Source organism: Myodes glareolus, chromosome 2 (genome assembly GCF_982192425.1).
Source record: "Myodes glareolus chromosome 2, mMyoGla1.1, whole genome shotgun sequence".
NCBI classification, from domain to species: Eukaryota; Metazoa; Chordata; class Mammalia; order Rodentia; family Cricetidae; genus Myodes; species Myodes glareolus.
This window is the reverse complement of record NC_142027.1, coordinates 102,192,766-102,209,831: the sequence shown is the minus strand read 5'-3', so window position 1 is coordinate 102,209,831 and position 17,066 is coordinate 102,192,766. Positions and strand designations below refer to the sequence as shown.

Here is a 17,066-nt window from a genome sequence, read left to right as displayed (position 1 = left end):
TGCACTGCCTGAAGAGGCTGGAAGAGGGAATTGGATCCCTTGGAACTGAAGTTACAGATGACAGTGAGTCCCCACGTGGGTGCTGGGAATCGAACTCTGGTCCTCTGGAAGAACAGCCAGTAATCTTAAAAACTGGGCCAACTCTCCTGCCTAGACAGGGTTCTCTGTGTAACAGGAACTCCCTTTGTAGAGCAGGCTGGACTCCAGCTCAGAGGTTTGCCTGCCTCTGCCTCCCGTGCACTACTGGCTTTTTCGCTCTCCAGAAGTCAGGTGGCTTTGCCCACTAGCCAGTTCTAAGGGTAGCCTACCTCAGAGTAGTGCTCCTAAGAGCCCACGGCCCCTTGGCTGCCAGAGAGTGGGCCCCACAGACAGACACTGGCTAAGGGAGGCATGTACTAATGTCAGCCCTCTTCAAAATGAGGCAAGGCTCCCCCATGTACAGAGGCCATGTACATAGGCCACAGTCCCTGCCTTGCTGAGCTAAACCGCCCAGGGTACAGAGATCCCTTCCTAACATGGGCACCTCCTGCCCCGCCAGGTCTTCTGTGAGGAGACCGCCCACAGCCCCTGGGTACTGGGGGGAGGGCACTTCTGTCAAATGTGGTGGACTCCAGGGACTGCCCGTCAAGTGTGGAGGTAACAAGGACAGAGAGAGCCAAAGCTGAACAGATCTTGCATGTTTTCTGGGGATACTTGTGCTTCCGTTTGGCAGCCATGTTATAAAGAAGCCCAACTAGCCCAGAGGAGGCCACACGCCACAGGTTCTGAAGAAGTCAAGGTCAACACTAATATCCATGGATAGGAATGGTGGGTACACGCTTGTAATCCAGCACCAGGGAGGCAGAAACAGGATTGGGAGTTCAAGGCCAGCCTTGTCTACATATAAAATCTGAAGCCAGCTTCAGCCACTTGAGATCCTGTCTCAAAGAAGAACGAAGGAGGATGGTTAAGAACACTGACTGCTCTTGCAGAGGACCCAGGGTCAATTCCCAACACCCACACGGTGGCTCACGACTGTCTGTAACTACTGTACCCTTCCACAGGTAAAGCCAAACACCAATGCACATAAAAGAATGAAGGACCCTCCTCCCCACTTGAACCTGTGAAGATCACACATGGACAGTCAAGAGCGCTGGTGGAAGGGCCACACAGCTGCCTGGCTTTCTAAATCAAGTTCATTTTATTTGAGATTTCTACATGCCACAAATTTACATAAAAACAGCCATTCAGAATGTAGTGTGTCAGCACCACAGTGACATCTACCAACACACAGGCAGTTCTCCCAGCTAGACAGGAGTCCGGGCAGTCAGTCACCAAAAAGGGGGAATGGTCACTTAGCACCTGGTCACAAGGCCCTCCATGCCCCGAAACAATAACACTCAACTCAGGCGGTGCCAGGTAAAGTCACACACAATGCGTCATGGTCAGAAGTGGTATTTCCTAGACACGTGCTCTTGTGTGTGCATACACCAGACACACCTACAGGTGCATGCACACTTCTGCTATGGCTATGGAAACCTTTGTTTGTACACACATTCCTTGCACAGCAACCCATGGATACCTCTCCAGCACAGAGGTCAGGGCTTTGGCTGGAGCTGAGCCTGCCCCATCTGCACCCCCAGGTTGAGGCAGATCCCAGGCCAGCATTTGCAGCAGCACTGGCCTCCCTGAACAGCACTGCTGGCAGCCCTGTGGCAGCCTGCCAGGCCTGGCTAGGGCGGGGCAGGTGCAGCCAAGCAAGCTCCTGGTCTGAGCTTTCAAAGAAAAGCACCCCCCACTGGTGGTCCTCCAAAGAGATGTACGTGTGACCACTGAGCAGCCAGCATAGGACCCATGCTGGTTTAGACTCCCATGCAGTGGTAACACAGAGCCTAGCAATTTCTACTGTACCCTGCAGGCCCAAATGCAGATGAGACCAGTCACAAAGCCTACAATAGTGCAGTGGGTGCTGCTAATAACTGTGAGTACCAGGCCGGGCGGTGGTGGCGCACACCTTTTAATCCCAGCACTTGGGAGGCAGAGGCAGGCGGATCTCTCTGAGTTTGAGGCCAACCTGGTCTACAAGAGCTAGTTCAGGACAGGACCCAAAGCTACAGAGAAACCCTGTCTCAAACCAAAATAATAATAATAATAATAATAATTACCAATGAACTGGTCACATCCACAGGAAGAGGTCAGCATATAGGACCCATGGCCTGCAGTCACACTTCATACCTCACTCAAAATTTCTCTCTCTCTTTGTCTCTCTGTCTCTCTCCCCTTCCTTTCTTTCTCCCTCCCTCATATCTACAAGCATAGAGTCTCATGTAGCCTGGGCTGGTTTCAAATTCATTATATAGGTGAAGCTGGCTTTGAACTCCCGATTCTCCTGCTTCCACCTCGTATTCCCCATCACACTTGGCTTCTCTCTCTTTTTCCCTTGTAAGAGTTCAGCAATTTCCACCTCTTCAAAGGGCAGGTCACAGCAAAGGCTGGAGAAGAGGTAGCATATTGGCACCTCTCAGAAGGGGTATTAGGGTGTCTGTCCATCCTCCTTGAGGGTCCAGCCTTGGCTCAAAGAGGCCTTTGGCACTCACTGCTCTACTGCTTGGGCCCATCTTTCCCACAGCCTCTGGGCCTAGTCCAGTCCAACTCCCGTCATCTTGCTAAGAACTAAGCTTTTAACTCTGGGTCTGATGCATTAGACAGACACTGAATCTACCCTGAATGCCCATGTGAGAGACACCCAGTGGATTGTGTCTGGGCCCAGTCCTCCGCTGGCCACAGCCTGGGTCCAGACTAGGCCTGGACCTCGAGGCCTTGTTACAGGGCCTCCAAGGGCCAATTGGAGGACAAAGCCTGATCCTGTCATATAAGAGCAAAACACTCCTCACTCTGGGCGATAAAATTCCTCCCTATGAGAATCAGAAAAGCAGGTTGGGGAGATGGCTCAGTGGGTAAAGTACTTGTTGCGTGAGGACGTGAGTTCAGATCCCTAGACGTGATGTTGCACATGGATCATCACAGAACTCCCATCACAAGATGGGAGATGGAGATGGGAAGTTCATAGGCGGGCTAGCCTAGTGTCCACAGCAGCAAACAAGGTGAAGGGTGAAAAGGGACACCCAAGATTGTCCTCTGCCCTCTACACATGAGCGGGGGCACACACAGACCTGCCACACACATACACACATGCAGGTGTACGTAGAATTTTAGAGGAGAGAAAATGAGAAAAGCCACTCAGTGAGCCCAGTATGGCTTGCTGGTATGTGCCAAGCCACAAGGTTGGGAGATATGGCATCAAAGACAGGACATAAAACACAAGGACTAGCTGGCCAGTGGTGGCACACACCTTTAATCGTAACAGTTAGGAAGCAGAGGCAGGAGGATTTCTGTGAGTTAGAGGCCAGCCTGGTCGTCTACAGAGTAAATTACAGGACAGCCAGAGCTACACAATGAAACCCTGTCTTGAAAAACAAAATGAACAAATCAATGAACAACACCTGGGCAGGAGGTGGAGGCAGGAGCAGTCAGGGATGGGAGGAGGCAGGGAAACAGGCAGCTGTGGAGGCCTGAGGATTTCTGTTTACAAAAGCATCTCCCTCCTCTCTACCTTCTCACTCCAACACAGAGAACACACACCAGAAGAAGCAAGCCTGTGTGCATGCACACACACACACACATGTACACTCACACACGCGCATACATGCACACACACACCTACAGGTAGGTACATGTGCACACACATGCACGTGCACACACATGCACGCTCATACACGTGTACACGCTCACACACACACACACACACACGCACCAGCACGTAGACACCCGTACGTAGGCATGAGCACTCACCATCTCACTGTCTTCTCGGCAGGCAGCATATGGTCTGCCACTTAACAGCCGAGTCCTGCCAATCGGGGACCATTAGGGTAGGTTCTTTTCCCAGCGTCAAATGCTGCAGGCTATAAATTGCGATTAACACCGGTGCCAAAATAGCACTTAGCAAAAATAAGCATGCTATTGACATCTGGTGGATCCTGTCCCCAGTGGAAAAGGAGAGAAAATTCTCACTTGAAGTCAAAGGACTATTGCAAGAGATGCTAAGAATACAAGGCCTACTATTGAGGGTGCTTCCTCAGGCAGTCTGCACTCCAGCCTCCTGTAGCCAGGCCCCTCCCGGTAGCCCAGTTTCTGGACACAAATGATGGCCACTAGCTAAAACTGCTGGCTCCCAAGAACTGCCTAGCCACAGGATTGACAGGACAGCTCTGGCCTTTGGAAGACAATCCCAGCAGAAAGGTAATGTCCTGTCTGAACAGGGCTGCCGTTTGTTGTTTTGTTGTGTTGTTTTTATTGTTGTTGTTGTTTGAGATAGGGTTTCCGGCTGGTCTAGAACTCATGATGTAGACCAGGCTGGCCTCAAACTCACCTGTCTCTGCCTCCCAAGTGCTGGGATTAAAGCCTGCATCACCACACCCAGCTGAGTGAAACTTCCTTTAAAGGAAGAAGTCACAAGGACTCTTGGGACCTGATACCTCCAAGCAACCTGCCTCCCTCATAGGCTGTGACCAGCTTGTCTCATTTTAAGGACAAGCAGCAGTTGGTCCTGGACAGCCTACATGGCAGCCTTCAGGTGTCAGCTTAATGCTTTAAAGACACACCCAAAAACCGGAGAAGGAGTTCCACCACCTCTGGGACCCTTGTCTACAGAGGTGTGGGCCCTCAGTCCGCCCTGGAAACTTGGCAGCCGGTCTCATGGCCTGGAATGCCAGGAAAAGGCAGGACAGCCTCACAGCTCTCAGAAAGCACGTTAGGTCTGTGAAGACAAGGGCTGCGGGGATGGGGTGGGTATCCCCTGCGATCAGTCTGCAGACAGAAAACAGAAGGATCCCTCTGGGAGAGAGGGAGGATTCCCTCAGGCAAGAGACTGGATGAGAAGGGAGGACTTGGCACTGCAGACCACATTAAACACTGGAGCTAGAACAGCAGGGGACAGGCAGAGCCTGGGCCTGAGGGCTGTTTCCCTAATGCTGTACCCAGAGTCAGGTCAGAAGCCCCCAGGCCTCCCCAGGCTCCAGCTGCCAGGCACAGCCTGCCTGAGACCACAGGGCACGCGCCCAGAGGCCAGTTCACTCTGCTCCTTACCAAGAAGGGAAGCTGAGTAGACCACAGCTTCAGAGGACCAGTTGCCAAGGAGACCACAGCTTTGGAGGACCAGTTGCCAAGAAGGGGGAAGGTGAGGGCAGACTGGGTCTGTGAAGGTCACAGCAGCAAGCGAGGCCTGCGGGGCCTGCGTGGACTGAGGTCCCGACTGGAAGCTACCTGGATCAATGCCCACAGCATACTGGTGACCCTTCACCAAGAGAGGCCCAGGCAGGAGTCTAGTTGAACGAATCCAACCACAGGCTCTCACGAGTTCCCTGTAGGGTTACTGACTCTTAGTCTCACTAGTGTGAGGAACGGGGCAAGGCCACAAACACTGGGTCCTCCCTCTTCTTTCCTTTCTTTTTTTTTTTTTTTGGTTTGTTTATCAAGATTAAGACAGGGTCTTAAGTAGCCATGCTAGCCTCTACCCTGAATGCTGTGATTACAGGTGTGAGCCACCATGAAGGTGCTGGGGACAGAAACCGGGGTCTGTGCACACCTTCTAACTCAAAGTCACACCCACGGCTCTCAATGAATCTCTGTAAGGACTGAGCAGGTGTGTGCTCCCTGCTCCAGCCTCCTAGGCCCACTCTGGCTTTCACTGTTTTTAGCTATTCTGTTGAGGCCAGAGGTTGGGGGCTTCCCAGGAAGCGTTCAGACCTCCACAGCACCTCGAGTTTTTAAGCCGAAGCCCATGAACGGAGGGGAGAAGCGAGCACTTGCAAGACACAGGCCCAGCTCCTCAGGCTCAGGAATGGAGCCGTCCCACAGTTCCCGCCCCAGGGGACCTCTGGCACAGGCTTCATTAGGCTGAAAACATCCCAGAGACATCATTGGGTTAAAACATTTTTTTTTGGGGGTGGGGATGGAACCCAGGGCCTCACACACACATTAGACCGCGCCCTAATGTGTCAATAGGATAGGAGCCAAAGGCTCACAGATGTCATTGTGGGGAGGTCACAGTGACAGCCCGGTCCACACTGACCCCATGTGGACACAGTCACATGACTGAGCTCAACTGTAGATGACCATGGACAAAGGGCCAGAGGGACAGTCCCCAGACTGCAGTAAGTGGGGGGACTGGGGTCTGCAGCCCACATAGCCCCTGGGAGTGTGGCCAGGCCCTGAAGGCCAGGATGGCTCGTCCAGTGCTATCAGTCATGGTCACCTGATCACTAGTCACCATGCCCAAGCACACCCCTGAGAGGGAGAGGGAACCTGGGGGACTGGCGTGAATGTCTCGGAACAACCGCAAACTCTTTCTTCCTGTCACAAAACAAGGACCCACTCTCCTGGTTTCTTGGACCCTTGTGGAGACTCAGACAGGAAGAGGCTCTGCTGGCAGGAGTGGCGGGCTGGGGCCAGACAGCCCTCTCACCACCACAAGTTCGGTGGCTCCTCAGCCACTCTGCTTTTAAATAAGGTGATCTCGTCCAGGTGCACCATGGGGACGTCTCGGATGACATCTGTCAGGCCCTCGTGGAGCAGGGGGAAGATGACGACGTTCAATGCGGGCCTCTCAGCCTGGAAACTGAACCAGAGACCAGCCATTAATGGGGCTGTGTGGGCTGAGCATGCAGCTCAGAAAGGGAAGGGCTCGGGGAGCCACAGGAGACCCTGAGTTCAGTCTCCAGCGCACATCAGATCCTAGAGCCAGAAAGCAAAATGGAAGGAGCCAGGGGTTGTGGCTGGGCTGGGGCCGGACAGTCAGTGTCTAACACACGTGGAGCCTCTGTCTGGAGCATGATGGGCTCAAGGACAGAGCAGTGACGAGCACACACTGAGCACAGCGACAGGCTGGAGATGGCTCAGCAGTTAAGAGCACTGGCTATAACTGGGCAGTGGTGGAGCACACTTTTAATCCCAGCACTCAGGAGGCAAGGCAGGTGGAACTCTGTGAGTTCGTCAGCCTGGTCTACAGAGCGAGTTCCAGGACAGCCAGAGCCACACAGAGAAACCTTGTCAGAAAACCCAGGTTCACTTCCCAGCATCCACATAGTGGCTCACAGCTGTCTGTAACTCCAGTCCCAGGGGATCCAACACCTTCTTCTGACTTCTGCAGGCATCAGACACACACATGATGCACAGACGTATATGAAGGCAAAACACTGATGCACATAAAACAAATATATAATAAATCTAAAGGAAAAAGAGGAAACAGTTCCTGCAGGCTGGCCATGCTCCGTGGATAGAGTGCCTGCCTCATATCCCTGAAGCCCTGGTTCAGTCCCCAGCACTCAGTAGACAGAGGCAAGGGGTCAGAGGTTCAGGTCATCCTCAGCTACATACTAGGTTTGATGCCAACCTGGGTTACTTTGAAAAACCCTGTCTCTTTTTTCTTTATTATTAATTAATTAATTAATTGTTTGTTTATTTATTCATTATGTATACAGTGTTCTGCCTGCATGTATCTCTGGTTGTGAGCCACCATGTGGTTGCTGGGAATTGAACTCAGGACCTTTGGAAGAGCAGCCGAAGCTCTTAACCACCGAGCCATCTCTCCAGCCCCAAAAACCCTGTTTCAAAATAAAAAACAAGCCGGGCATTGGTGATGCAAACGTTTAATCCCAGCACTCAGGAATCAGAGGCAGGAGGATCAAACTGTTAGCTTGAAGCCAGTCTGATCCACACAGTGAATTCCAGGCTAACAAAGACCACATAGGGAGACCCTGTCTCAGAGGAAACAAAACAAAACTCACTTGGAGTGAGAGGAGGGGCAGGGATGGCAAAATGCTCTGCTTGGCCTGATGTTCAAGTCACCCCCTCTCTGCCCATAGAGCTCCTGTCTGCAGCCTCCGGAGCCCAAAAGCTGGACACACCTCACCCCACTGTTCTTTTTTTTTTTTTTTTTTTTTTTTTTAAATATTTATATTTATTTATTTTACAATATTCTGTCTGCAGGCCAGAAGAGGGCACCAGACCTCATTACAGATGGTTGTGAGCCACCATGTGGTTGCTGGGAATTGAACTCAGGACCTCTGGAAGAGCAGGCAGTGCTCTTAACCGCTGAGCCAATCCTCCAGCCCTCACCCCACTGTTCTTAAACATTCCCTTGCACTGTTTCCTTAGAGACATCAGAAAAGGCGGGGCTCACACCAAAGCTGAGGAGGGCACAGGGTCAGCAGTGGAGGAAGACACACCCCATGCCATTCTTCACTGAGCTGCTACAGACAATTGATGGCGCCCGTACCACACAACCCAGCCACTCTCAAACCAGCGCTGGCTGACCCAGCGGCGAAGGGACCTGACTCTACTCATCCGGAAAGCTGGAGGCTCTGGGAGGACTGGAAACACAGCTCGGTGGCTAAAGGCATGGGCTGCTCTTGCAGAGGACCTGCACTGGATTCCCAGCACCCCACGGCAGTGCACAGCTGTCTGAAACCGCAGCTCTAGAGGATGCAGTACTCCCTACTGGCCTCTGCAGGTAACTGGACCCACATGTACACACACAGACACATAGCACATAAAAAACAACTGGAGGCTCTGGAATAAGAATAGAATCCCCAGGTCACACCACCTCAGGCTCCACCCCCAGACGGAAACACCAAACGTTTTCCGATCAGAAATAGCCTGTAGCCCCAGGCAGGCTCCTTCATGTCCCTCACTGACCCTTGTGTGCTGCCAATGCTATGGTGGGGCCCAGGCTCCTTGGCCATCTTCTCCAGGCTACACAGTTCACAGCTCCTGGAGCTGGAATTTAGCAGTCACCAGCTCAGTAACCAGGTCACAGTTCTCCCAACTGAGTCGGCCATCTTGCCAGGTGGGAGCGTCCCAACAGCCTGCTCTAGTACTACCATGAAGTAGTGTTGAGCCAGACACTTTCCAGACACCACGGGCCTCGTAGCGAAGCTGTGCGGGCTTCAAGCAGTGCAAAGCCCACTCTTTTTCCCTCCCTCCCTTCCTTCTCTCCCCAAGACAGGGTTTCTCTGTGTAGACCCGGCTGCCCTGTAACTCACTCTGTAGACCAGGCGGGCCTGAAACTTGCAGAGATCCGTCTGCATCTGCCTCCCAAGTGCTGGGATTAAAGGCAAGTGCCGCCCACCATGGTCAGCTTTCTTTTTTAATTTTTTGAGACAGAAATTCACATTTCATGTTTCCCAGGTTGGCCTCAGACTTGCTAAGCAGTTGAGGATGACGCTAAACTTCAGATCCTCCTGCCCCCATCTCTCAAGCACTGGGACTATAAACCTGTACCACTGGGCCCAGTTTGTACCATGGCGGGATGGAACCCAGGGCTCTGTGCATGCGAGGCGAGCATCAGACCAACCAAGCCACATCCCCAGTCCCTAATCCACTCTGAAAACTGATGCCCGAGTCTAAGGCTCTCGGCGTTGGCCAGACTTAAGCAATCCCCGTTTCCACCTGAGAACACTCTCTTCTTTGCAGACCAGACACAGATCAAGCCGTTTTTCCTGGCACGGAGAGCCACATCTGTGCACTCAGTCTCGAGCGCAGCCCCCAGGGCTGCTTTAGGCAGAGCTTGCCAGAACGCATCAGCAGAGGCCAAGAGCAGAGACCGAGCTGGTAACCATGGTCCTGGCAAGCTAGAAGAATGCCCCTGTGTCTATAGGGGACACGGCAGGGGCTGGGGCAGTCAGTCGGCCTTCAGGGCCATATGCCCCAACATACAGCAACAGGCCACAAACACACTTTAAGACCCCACGTGGGAAGGCAGTGCCAACTGGGCCTCCAGAGAAAATGGCATGGCCACCACATGGGGCGGCAGACCTCTGCCACCAGCCTGAGAGGAACTGGAGAACAGTGCCTCCCATGCAAATTTTGGATTCCTGAGTCTTTAGGATGGAGGTCTCTACTGCTCCAGGGAAGCACTGGCTCTGCTCACCTTCACTGGCCTGGCTACTGGCCACAGCTGTGCCAGGGGCTAACACGCATGCCCCTAAGCTCAGGCCCTGCTGCAGAGAAGAGAGTTCAGGCCAGCATGCCTGGGCCATGTGGAGGTGCTATGAAGAGCCTATAGTGGGCAGAACGTGAGGAAGAAAGCCGGGGAAATGGCACTGGGTGGGATGGTTGGCAATTGCACCCACATCTCAGCTCATCACGGTGGCCATGGAGCTGGTCTATCACTAAATGGTTCTGGCTGTGGCTGAAGATGCTGCTCCCCAGAGATAAAGTCAGGAGAGGCTCACAGGATCTCGGGGCTGGTGAGACATGGTGCAGGCGGGACATCAGTAGCGCCAAGTGACCAGGGGACACGAGGTCCCCCATCCCCAGGGCTGATAAGGAACAAGCCCAGGTGGGAGAGCCCAGGGAAGCAGGGACTTACAGGACCTTCTTGTTTGCCAGGTCTAAGAAATAGAGGTCAAAAAGAGGAGTTCAGGGTGGGTTCAGCCGACGACCATATGCCAGGGCCCGGACCCTGATGTCACAGTGCTGCAGGCAGACACACACAGAAGTGCGGAACAAGTTTATAGGAAAGACAGTAATATGGATGGGGGCAGGGCAGTGCTGGGCAGGTGTGTGTGCCTGCGGCCAGGAGCAGGTGGAAGGTCCATGGCACTGGCAGGAACTAGGATAAGCTGGGCAAGCACACCTCTCCCCTTCACCCTGGGAGGCCACAAGCCCCCAGGGTCCATGAGTAATCTGTCACTGAGTCAGGTACCCAGACACTGAATTCAGACCTCATATGGGGCCAAAGAGGTCCAAATAGAAGAAGGACATGAGAAGAACACGATCCAACATCCAGTGGGGCTGCACGGTGCAAAAGGTGGGAGAAGGAGATGGCATGGTACCGCACGCCATCCCAGCACTGGGGAGGGTAAGATGTCAATCCCCAGAACAGCACTGGATGCAAAATCCCAAGGCTGGGACATGGCTCACCCGCAGAATATTTACCTGACATGCGCAGGTCCTAGCACAGCACAAATCTAGGGTGGCAGCATACCCCTGCAATGCCAAAACTTGAGAAGTAGAGAGGGGAGGATCAGAAGGTTAAGGTTATCCTACTGCATTAGAGGCTAGCCTGGGCTACATGAGATCTTATCTCAAAAAGGGGGGGCACAAAACATGGAGAACAAGCGGAGTCACTGTGTATGGCACTGGATAGAGGGTAACCTAAGTCCAGTTGCTTCCTGTGAGTTGGGGAGAATCCAGATTCAAACCCCAAAACATGAAGGGCATCAAAAACAAAAAAGCCAAACACAGGAGGGTAAGAAAGAAGCCATTGCCTAGGAGCGGAGGCACACAAGCACACAAGCAGCCCGCATGGGGACAGACACAAAGGGTGACACTTCTCAGTTACAGTGGCAGGGAGAAAGAGACCCCCATGCTGCCTGGGGAGAGGGTCACTAAGCACACAACAGCAGAGGGGGTTGGGGAGTTCAGGAGTACAAGTTCAGTGCTTCCCTGAGCGATCCAGGCAGGAAAAGAAGAGCACTGGGGGCTGCTCCGTGTAGCTGAGGCAGGAGATTTAAGGTCAGCTTGGGCTACCCACAAAAGTGGTATAACACGCCTATAATCTCAGCACTTGGGAGGTAGATGGGGGCAGCAGGTTGAGAAGCTGAAGGTCATTCTCAGCTACGTAGTGATCTCAAGGCCAGCCTGAACTACAAAAACCCTGTGTAAAAAAAAGTTTTTAAACCAAACAAACAACAGCATCAAGAAAGAGGACAGCCGCCCTCGCTGCTTTTCACAAACACCCTGGACACTGAGTGCTGCCTGCTGGGAGCAACACTGCCACCTGCTGGAGCACTGCAGCAGAGCGCCCTGCACAACTGGGCTCCCAGAGGACCCAGGAATGACTACCTCAGGAGCCCAAGAGGCACCTGGAGAGGCTGGTGCCACGCTGGGGCAGGGGACCCTGCAGATGGCAAGGGTGCAGCAGAGGCATCCCTGGAACAGCTCTTCTGCCAGTCTCGAGGGCTCTGCTGCAGCCTGAGGCTGTCAGCAATCCAGGAAAAGGATTTGTGCTGGCCCAGGTCAAGACTTACCCTGAAGGGCTTCTCACACCAGCAGCACAGCACCCCCCCCATTTACATTTTCTTAAGACACAGTGTCATGTAGCCTAGGTTAGCCTCAAACTCACTTTGTAGCAGAGGATGACTCCGAATCCTGCCTCCACCAGTCAAGAGCTGAGATTACAAGCATGTGGCAGCTCGTCTGTGGGACTAGCAAGACTGAGCTTGATTTATTCATTTAAATTTAAGTTCGTGTATGTATGTTAGTCCACATGTTTACGGGCATCACATGTGCCCAGGTGCCCAGAGTGGCCAGGTGTCCATGGAGTGCCCTGGAACTAGTGCTGCAGGCAGCTGCAGCTGCGGGCCCTCGGCAGGAGCCGTGAGCACTCCTAACTGCTGAGTCATCTCTCCAGCTCCACGCTGCAAGAACCGAATCCAGGGTTTGGTGGCTGCCAGGCAGGCACGCTACCAACTAAGCTAAGCTCTCTGTCCCTTACTTGTCTTTGAAATGGTCTTGTTGTATACCCCAAGCTGGCCTTGAACTCACTATGTAGCCCAGGCCGACGCAAACACCCTATTCTGTCTCAGCCTTCTCAGCACTGGGATTCCAGGTTTGCAGCACCAAGCCTAGCTTCTCTCTCCATCCCAATGTGCAGTTCCGTCCTGTATGCTGCCAACTGGTCCAGTGCTTCCTGCCTCAGTACCCTCATCTGTAAGCTGCAGTTACTACAGCCATTTCTCAGGACCCCTGTGGTGGAAGGAGAGCTAAGTCCTGAAAGCTGACCTCTGACCTCTCCACACATGCTGTGACCTGCACATCTGTCCCACAAACATACACAAAATAAACAAATGTATAAATGGAATACAAAATTTAAATACTCTAAGTTCATCTGGTACCTGATAACATGGCCAAAACCATGGATAAACCAGGGGAGCCAGGAGCAGGTCTCTCGTGGTGGCATTTCAGTGAGTGAAGAAAGGCCAAGACAGGACACAAGACCATCACCAATGATCAGGCAATGCACGCTGTGCCCCGAAGTCCTCGTGCTGAAAGCACGCTAGCTACTAGCAAAAGGGACAAGCCAGGCACAGTGACTCGGCTTGAGATCCCAGCACTCCAGAGGCAGAGGCGGAAGGAGCCACAAGTTCGAGGGAACCTGGCTTGCACAGTGATTCCAATCTACCCTGAGATACAGCGAGGCCCTGTCTCAACAACAGAAGGTGGAGCTTCGGGAGGTCTGAAGGCAGAGCCTTCGCAACGATGAGGGCAGGATCAAGAAGTCCTCCCTGGACCCATATGAAACACAGTGAACTAAGTAAGACTTTGCCTCCAGAACCCAGGATAAACTCTGTAGCTAAGGCTAGCCCTGAACTCCCAGGATCCTTGTGTATCAGCCTTCCAAGTGGCTGAGACCAGAGACCGTCTATAGAACTAGTGCCCTGAGGAGATCAGGCTCTCTGATCTTGCTGCTAGGATCTGGTACTCCATCTCCCAAAAGTGGCTACTGGGCTGGGGACACCGGGACCTGGGGACACTGGTGCTGTCCAAGACCTCCCAGCCACACCAACAGACCATGCCAGGCCATGCCACTCACCTCCGGAGGAGTGACTGCTGCAGGCTCTTGCAGGTGGTGAGGGATTCTCCAGTGAACATGTGACACACGACAACATGCAGGCAACGGGCCATAAAGGCCAGCACGGCATCCGGCTGCACGGTACCACTTCGAGACACCAGGCACAGGCGCTGCAGAGATGAACACTGGCCCAGTGCCTGGAAGAACTGTGCGTTGGCATTGAAATAGGGCTGCTCCAGCCTGCGGAGAGAAGGGTGTGAGTGCCAGGGACTTGGCTCTCTGAGGAGATCCTGACTCCCAGGATGAGACGCGGCTAGTCACTGTGTCTGCAGACCCTGCCAGCACGCACTGGCTCAAGGCCATCTGCCTTCCTTCCTCAGCAAGCTGTCCCATCCCCATACTGTCACACCTGCTGGCCTTAGGAGGATTCACACATGACGCAGCCTTGGGGAGTCAGTCTGACGGCAGAGACAAACCAGCTGACAAAGGCGGGAGAAAGTAAGGGTCCAGCAGGCTAGAGTGGGTGGGAAAGGGGCAGAAAAGGAAGAAAGCCCCTCACCATCATCCCAGAGCACAAGCCCCACCACACAGGTTCCATGAAAGGGTTACTGTTGTTCTCAGACACAATGAACAAGCTTCTTTAGGCCACGGAGGTGGCCAAATGGCTTTTCCCCTTCACCAAGGATACCACAGTCACCTACATCATCTATAGAGCCCCAAGTGACACACACTCACATTGGAATTTTGATTTCCACTACCTTTTAAATAAAAAAGTATAGTTATTTATATTTTATAGATATGTGTGTGAATTTCTGCATGAATGTGTACCGTGTGTTTGTGCCTTGTACCCCAGGAGGGCAGAAGAGGCATTAGAACCCCTAGAAACAGAGCTACCAGTGGTTGTGGGCCACCTGTTTCTGGGAACTGATTCCAGGTCCTCTACAAGAATACGCTCTTAACCACTGAGCCAATTCTCCATGCCCCTCCACCCCCCTTTTTTCCATTTTTGTTAGCGTGATGCCATGGACTGAACTCAGGCACTCGAGTGTGCCAGCCAGGCTCTATGGCTGAGCCACAACCTCAGCCCTTCACATTTTCTTTTCTAATTTTAACTGATTTTTTTTACTCTCAAGACAGGGTTTCTGTGCAGCCCTGGCTGGCCTTGAACTCACTCTACCAATTCAGAGATCCTCCTACCTATGCCTCTCAAGTGCTGCTATTACAGGTGTGCACCACCATCACCGCCTGGCTTTCCACGGTGTTGGGAACTGAGCTTAGGCCTCAGACACGCTAGGCTAGGCAAGCATTCCTTCACTGACCCATACGCCCGGTCCTTTAGTTTTTAAACCTTGTTTTATTCTTTCACAGTTTTGCATATGCACATCATGTAAATCGGTCATTTTCACCCCTCAATAATTTCTATTTTGAGGCAGGGTCTCACTCTGCTGCCAAGGCTAGCCTTGAATTCAGTGGTCCTCCTGCCTCAGCTTCCCAAGTGCTTCCTTATAGGGTGTGAAAGTGCTAGGAAGCAGGGTGCAGGGCCCCTGGAAACCTTGAAGTTACCAGTAGCAGTGTGTGTGTGTGTGTGTGTGTGTGTGTGTGTGTGTGTGTCCCTGACCCTCCCTTCATCAACAGTAGGGGATGGAATATGGAATCCCAATGCCAGGCAGCAGCCATCACCTCTACCTACCAGTAGGTGGCAGCATGGACTTGCACTACAAGCCCAGGTGTCCCCAGGCCATCTGACTCACAGCGGCAATGTGTCCCGTACATACTTTTAAACCTTTTCCAATTAGCCACTCACAGAACCTTGCCCTGAAAGAACGCATCTGTCAGTGTTCAGCCTACTGTGAATATCCTATCTCTCTCATTCTCCAACTGTGGGGCCAATGCACCCTTACCCTCTCCTCTGTGCACAAGACTGGTCAGCACCCAGGGCGGCTGGAGAACTGACCTAAAGGAGGTACCATCTGAGGCACCTGAGGGTAGACAGGGAACAAGGAAATGGGATTCACCCAGACCAGACCTCATCTTAACTCTGACCCTTCCCAACCGGCTCAAACCACCAGCCAGCAAGGACCAGACCTCCCTTGCCATTCAGCTCTCCGGGGTGAATGTGCCCATCCCCTCCGGCTTACGGGGCTGACGCTGCACTCTGAGCCAAGCGGGATGAAGGAGACTGACAGCTGAGAGCTGCTCCTGAGACCGTGCCAGCCCCGGCTCAAGAGACTCTCTTGTTTCCGCCCAGGCAGCGGAGGGTGACTCAGGTTAACACCCCGCCTCCAGCCGTGGGAAAGGTGGCACCCTTTTCTGCCTGACACGTGATCCTCTCACCACAGGGGTGCGCCCCAAACCCACAGCCAGAACAACCTGTCCCTGTGGCACCTCCACCCCACAGGGAGCCAGGCTGGTACCAGCTCGGGTTCATGGCAGACTGTGGTGGAGGCGGCAGCAGGTGAGCCTGGGAGTCCCAGGGCTGCGATCAGAACACTCCCCAAGAAAATGTGGGTGCTGCATGCAGCCCCTGCAACCCTAGGAAGCAACTCCCGGGCGAGCAAAGACTCTGGAGCCTATACTAGCTCCTGCCACCTGCTGCATCATCTCTGGGCTCGCCTGCCTCAGAAGGCAGTGATCCAGAGGAATGGCGCCATTTGGCTGTTCTAGAAGCCTGTGTTTGTTCAGAACAGGCAGTACCTCACACAGCAGACAGTTCTGTGGCTGTGGGCACAGGCTGGAGCCTGGGTAGAGATGCCACTATGAACTGTGATCAAGCTCTTGGGAGTCTACAAGACAAATTTATCCCCAGTCCGACAGGTCCTGCCTCTGGAGAGGATGCCAGGTCCCAGGGACAAACCAACATACAGCTCTGGGTGGCTTGGAATTCTCAATCCCCCTGACTCAGCCTCCCTGCACAACAGGTGTGAACCATTGCACCTACTGCAAAAACACAAGGCTTGGTGGACCGGCAGAAAACAAACACTGACAGCAAGATGAAAAAAAATCTAGAAAGACCTTGGCTCTGAAAGATTCAAAGGCTCACCTGGTACCCTTGGATTTAGGAAATGGTCCTGATCACGGAAGGAAATCAACAGCAGTGGCCCAGCAGAGGGGTTATACATCAAATATACTCTCTGATCCATCTTTCTTTCATTTTCTTGAGACAGTCTCATGTAGCCCAGGCTGGCCCAAACTATGTAGCTAAGGATGACCTTGAATCTCTGATCCTTCTCCCTCCCATGCTGGTTTTGCAGGTGTGTCCTCACACCCAGTTTGTATGGCACTGAGGTTGGATCCCCAGACTTTGTTTTTATCTGTCAGGCGAGCTCTTTGTTGACTGAGCTGCGTCCCCAGCCTGTATCTGTGATACATTTGCCCTGACTGTGGCTACAGGAAAAGCCAGGGTGTGACAGGACGGGCACAGGAAGACACAAGTGTGAGCGACTCCACAAAG

General features: G+C 53.1%; 1 protein-coding gene across 1 annotated transcript in view; it reads right to left on the bottom strand.

The window, feature by feature from the left end:
* Window positions 1-1,161: 1,161 nt before the first annotated feature.
* Window positions 1,162-17,066, bottom strand: part of Fbxl18 (F-box and leucine rich repeat protein 18) — a 29,826-nt gene continuing 13,921 nt past the window's right edge. The window contains exons 4-5 of the mRNA XM_048436836.3: window positions 13,637-13,855; window positions 1,162-6,655 (exon numbers count right to left, since the gene is read on the bottom strand). Of these exons, the coding sequence (XP_048292793.1) occupies window positions 6,499-6,655; window positions 13,637-13,855 (376 nt within the window). The 3' untranslated portion in view covers window positions 1,162-6,498. The remainder of the gene's footprint in view (window positions 6,656-13,636; window positions 13,856-17,066) is intronic.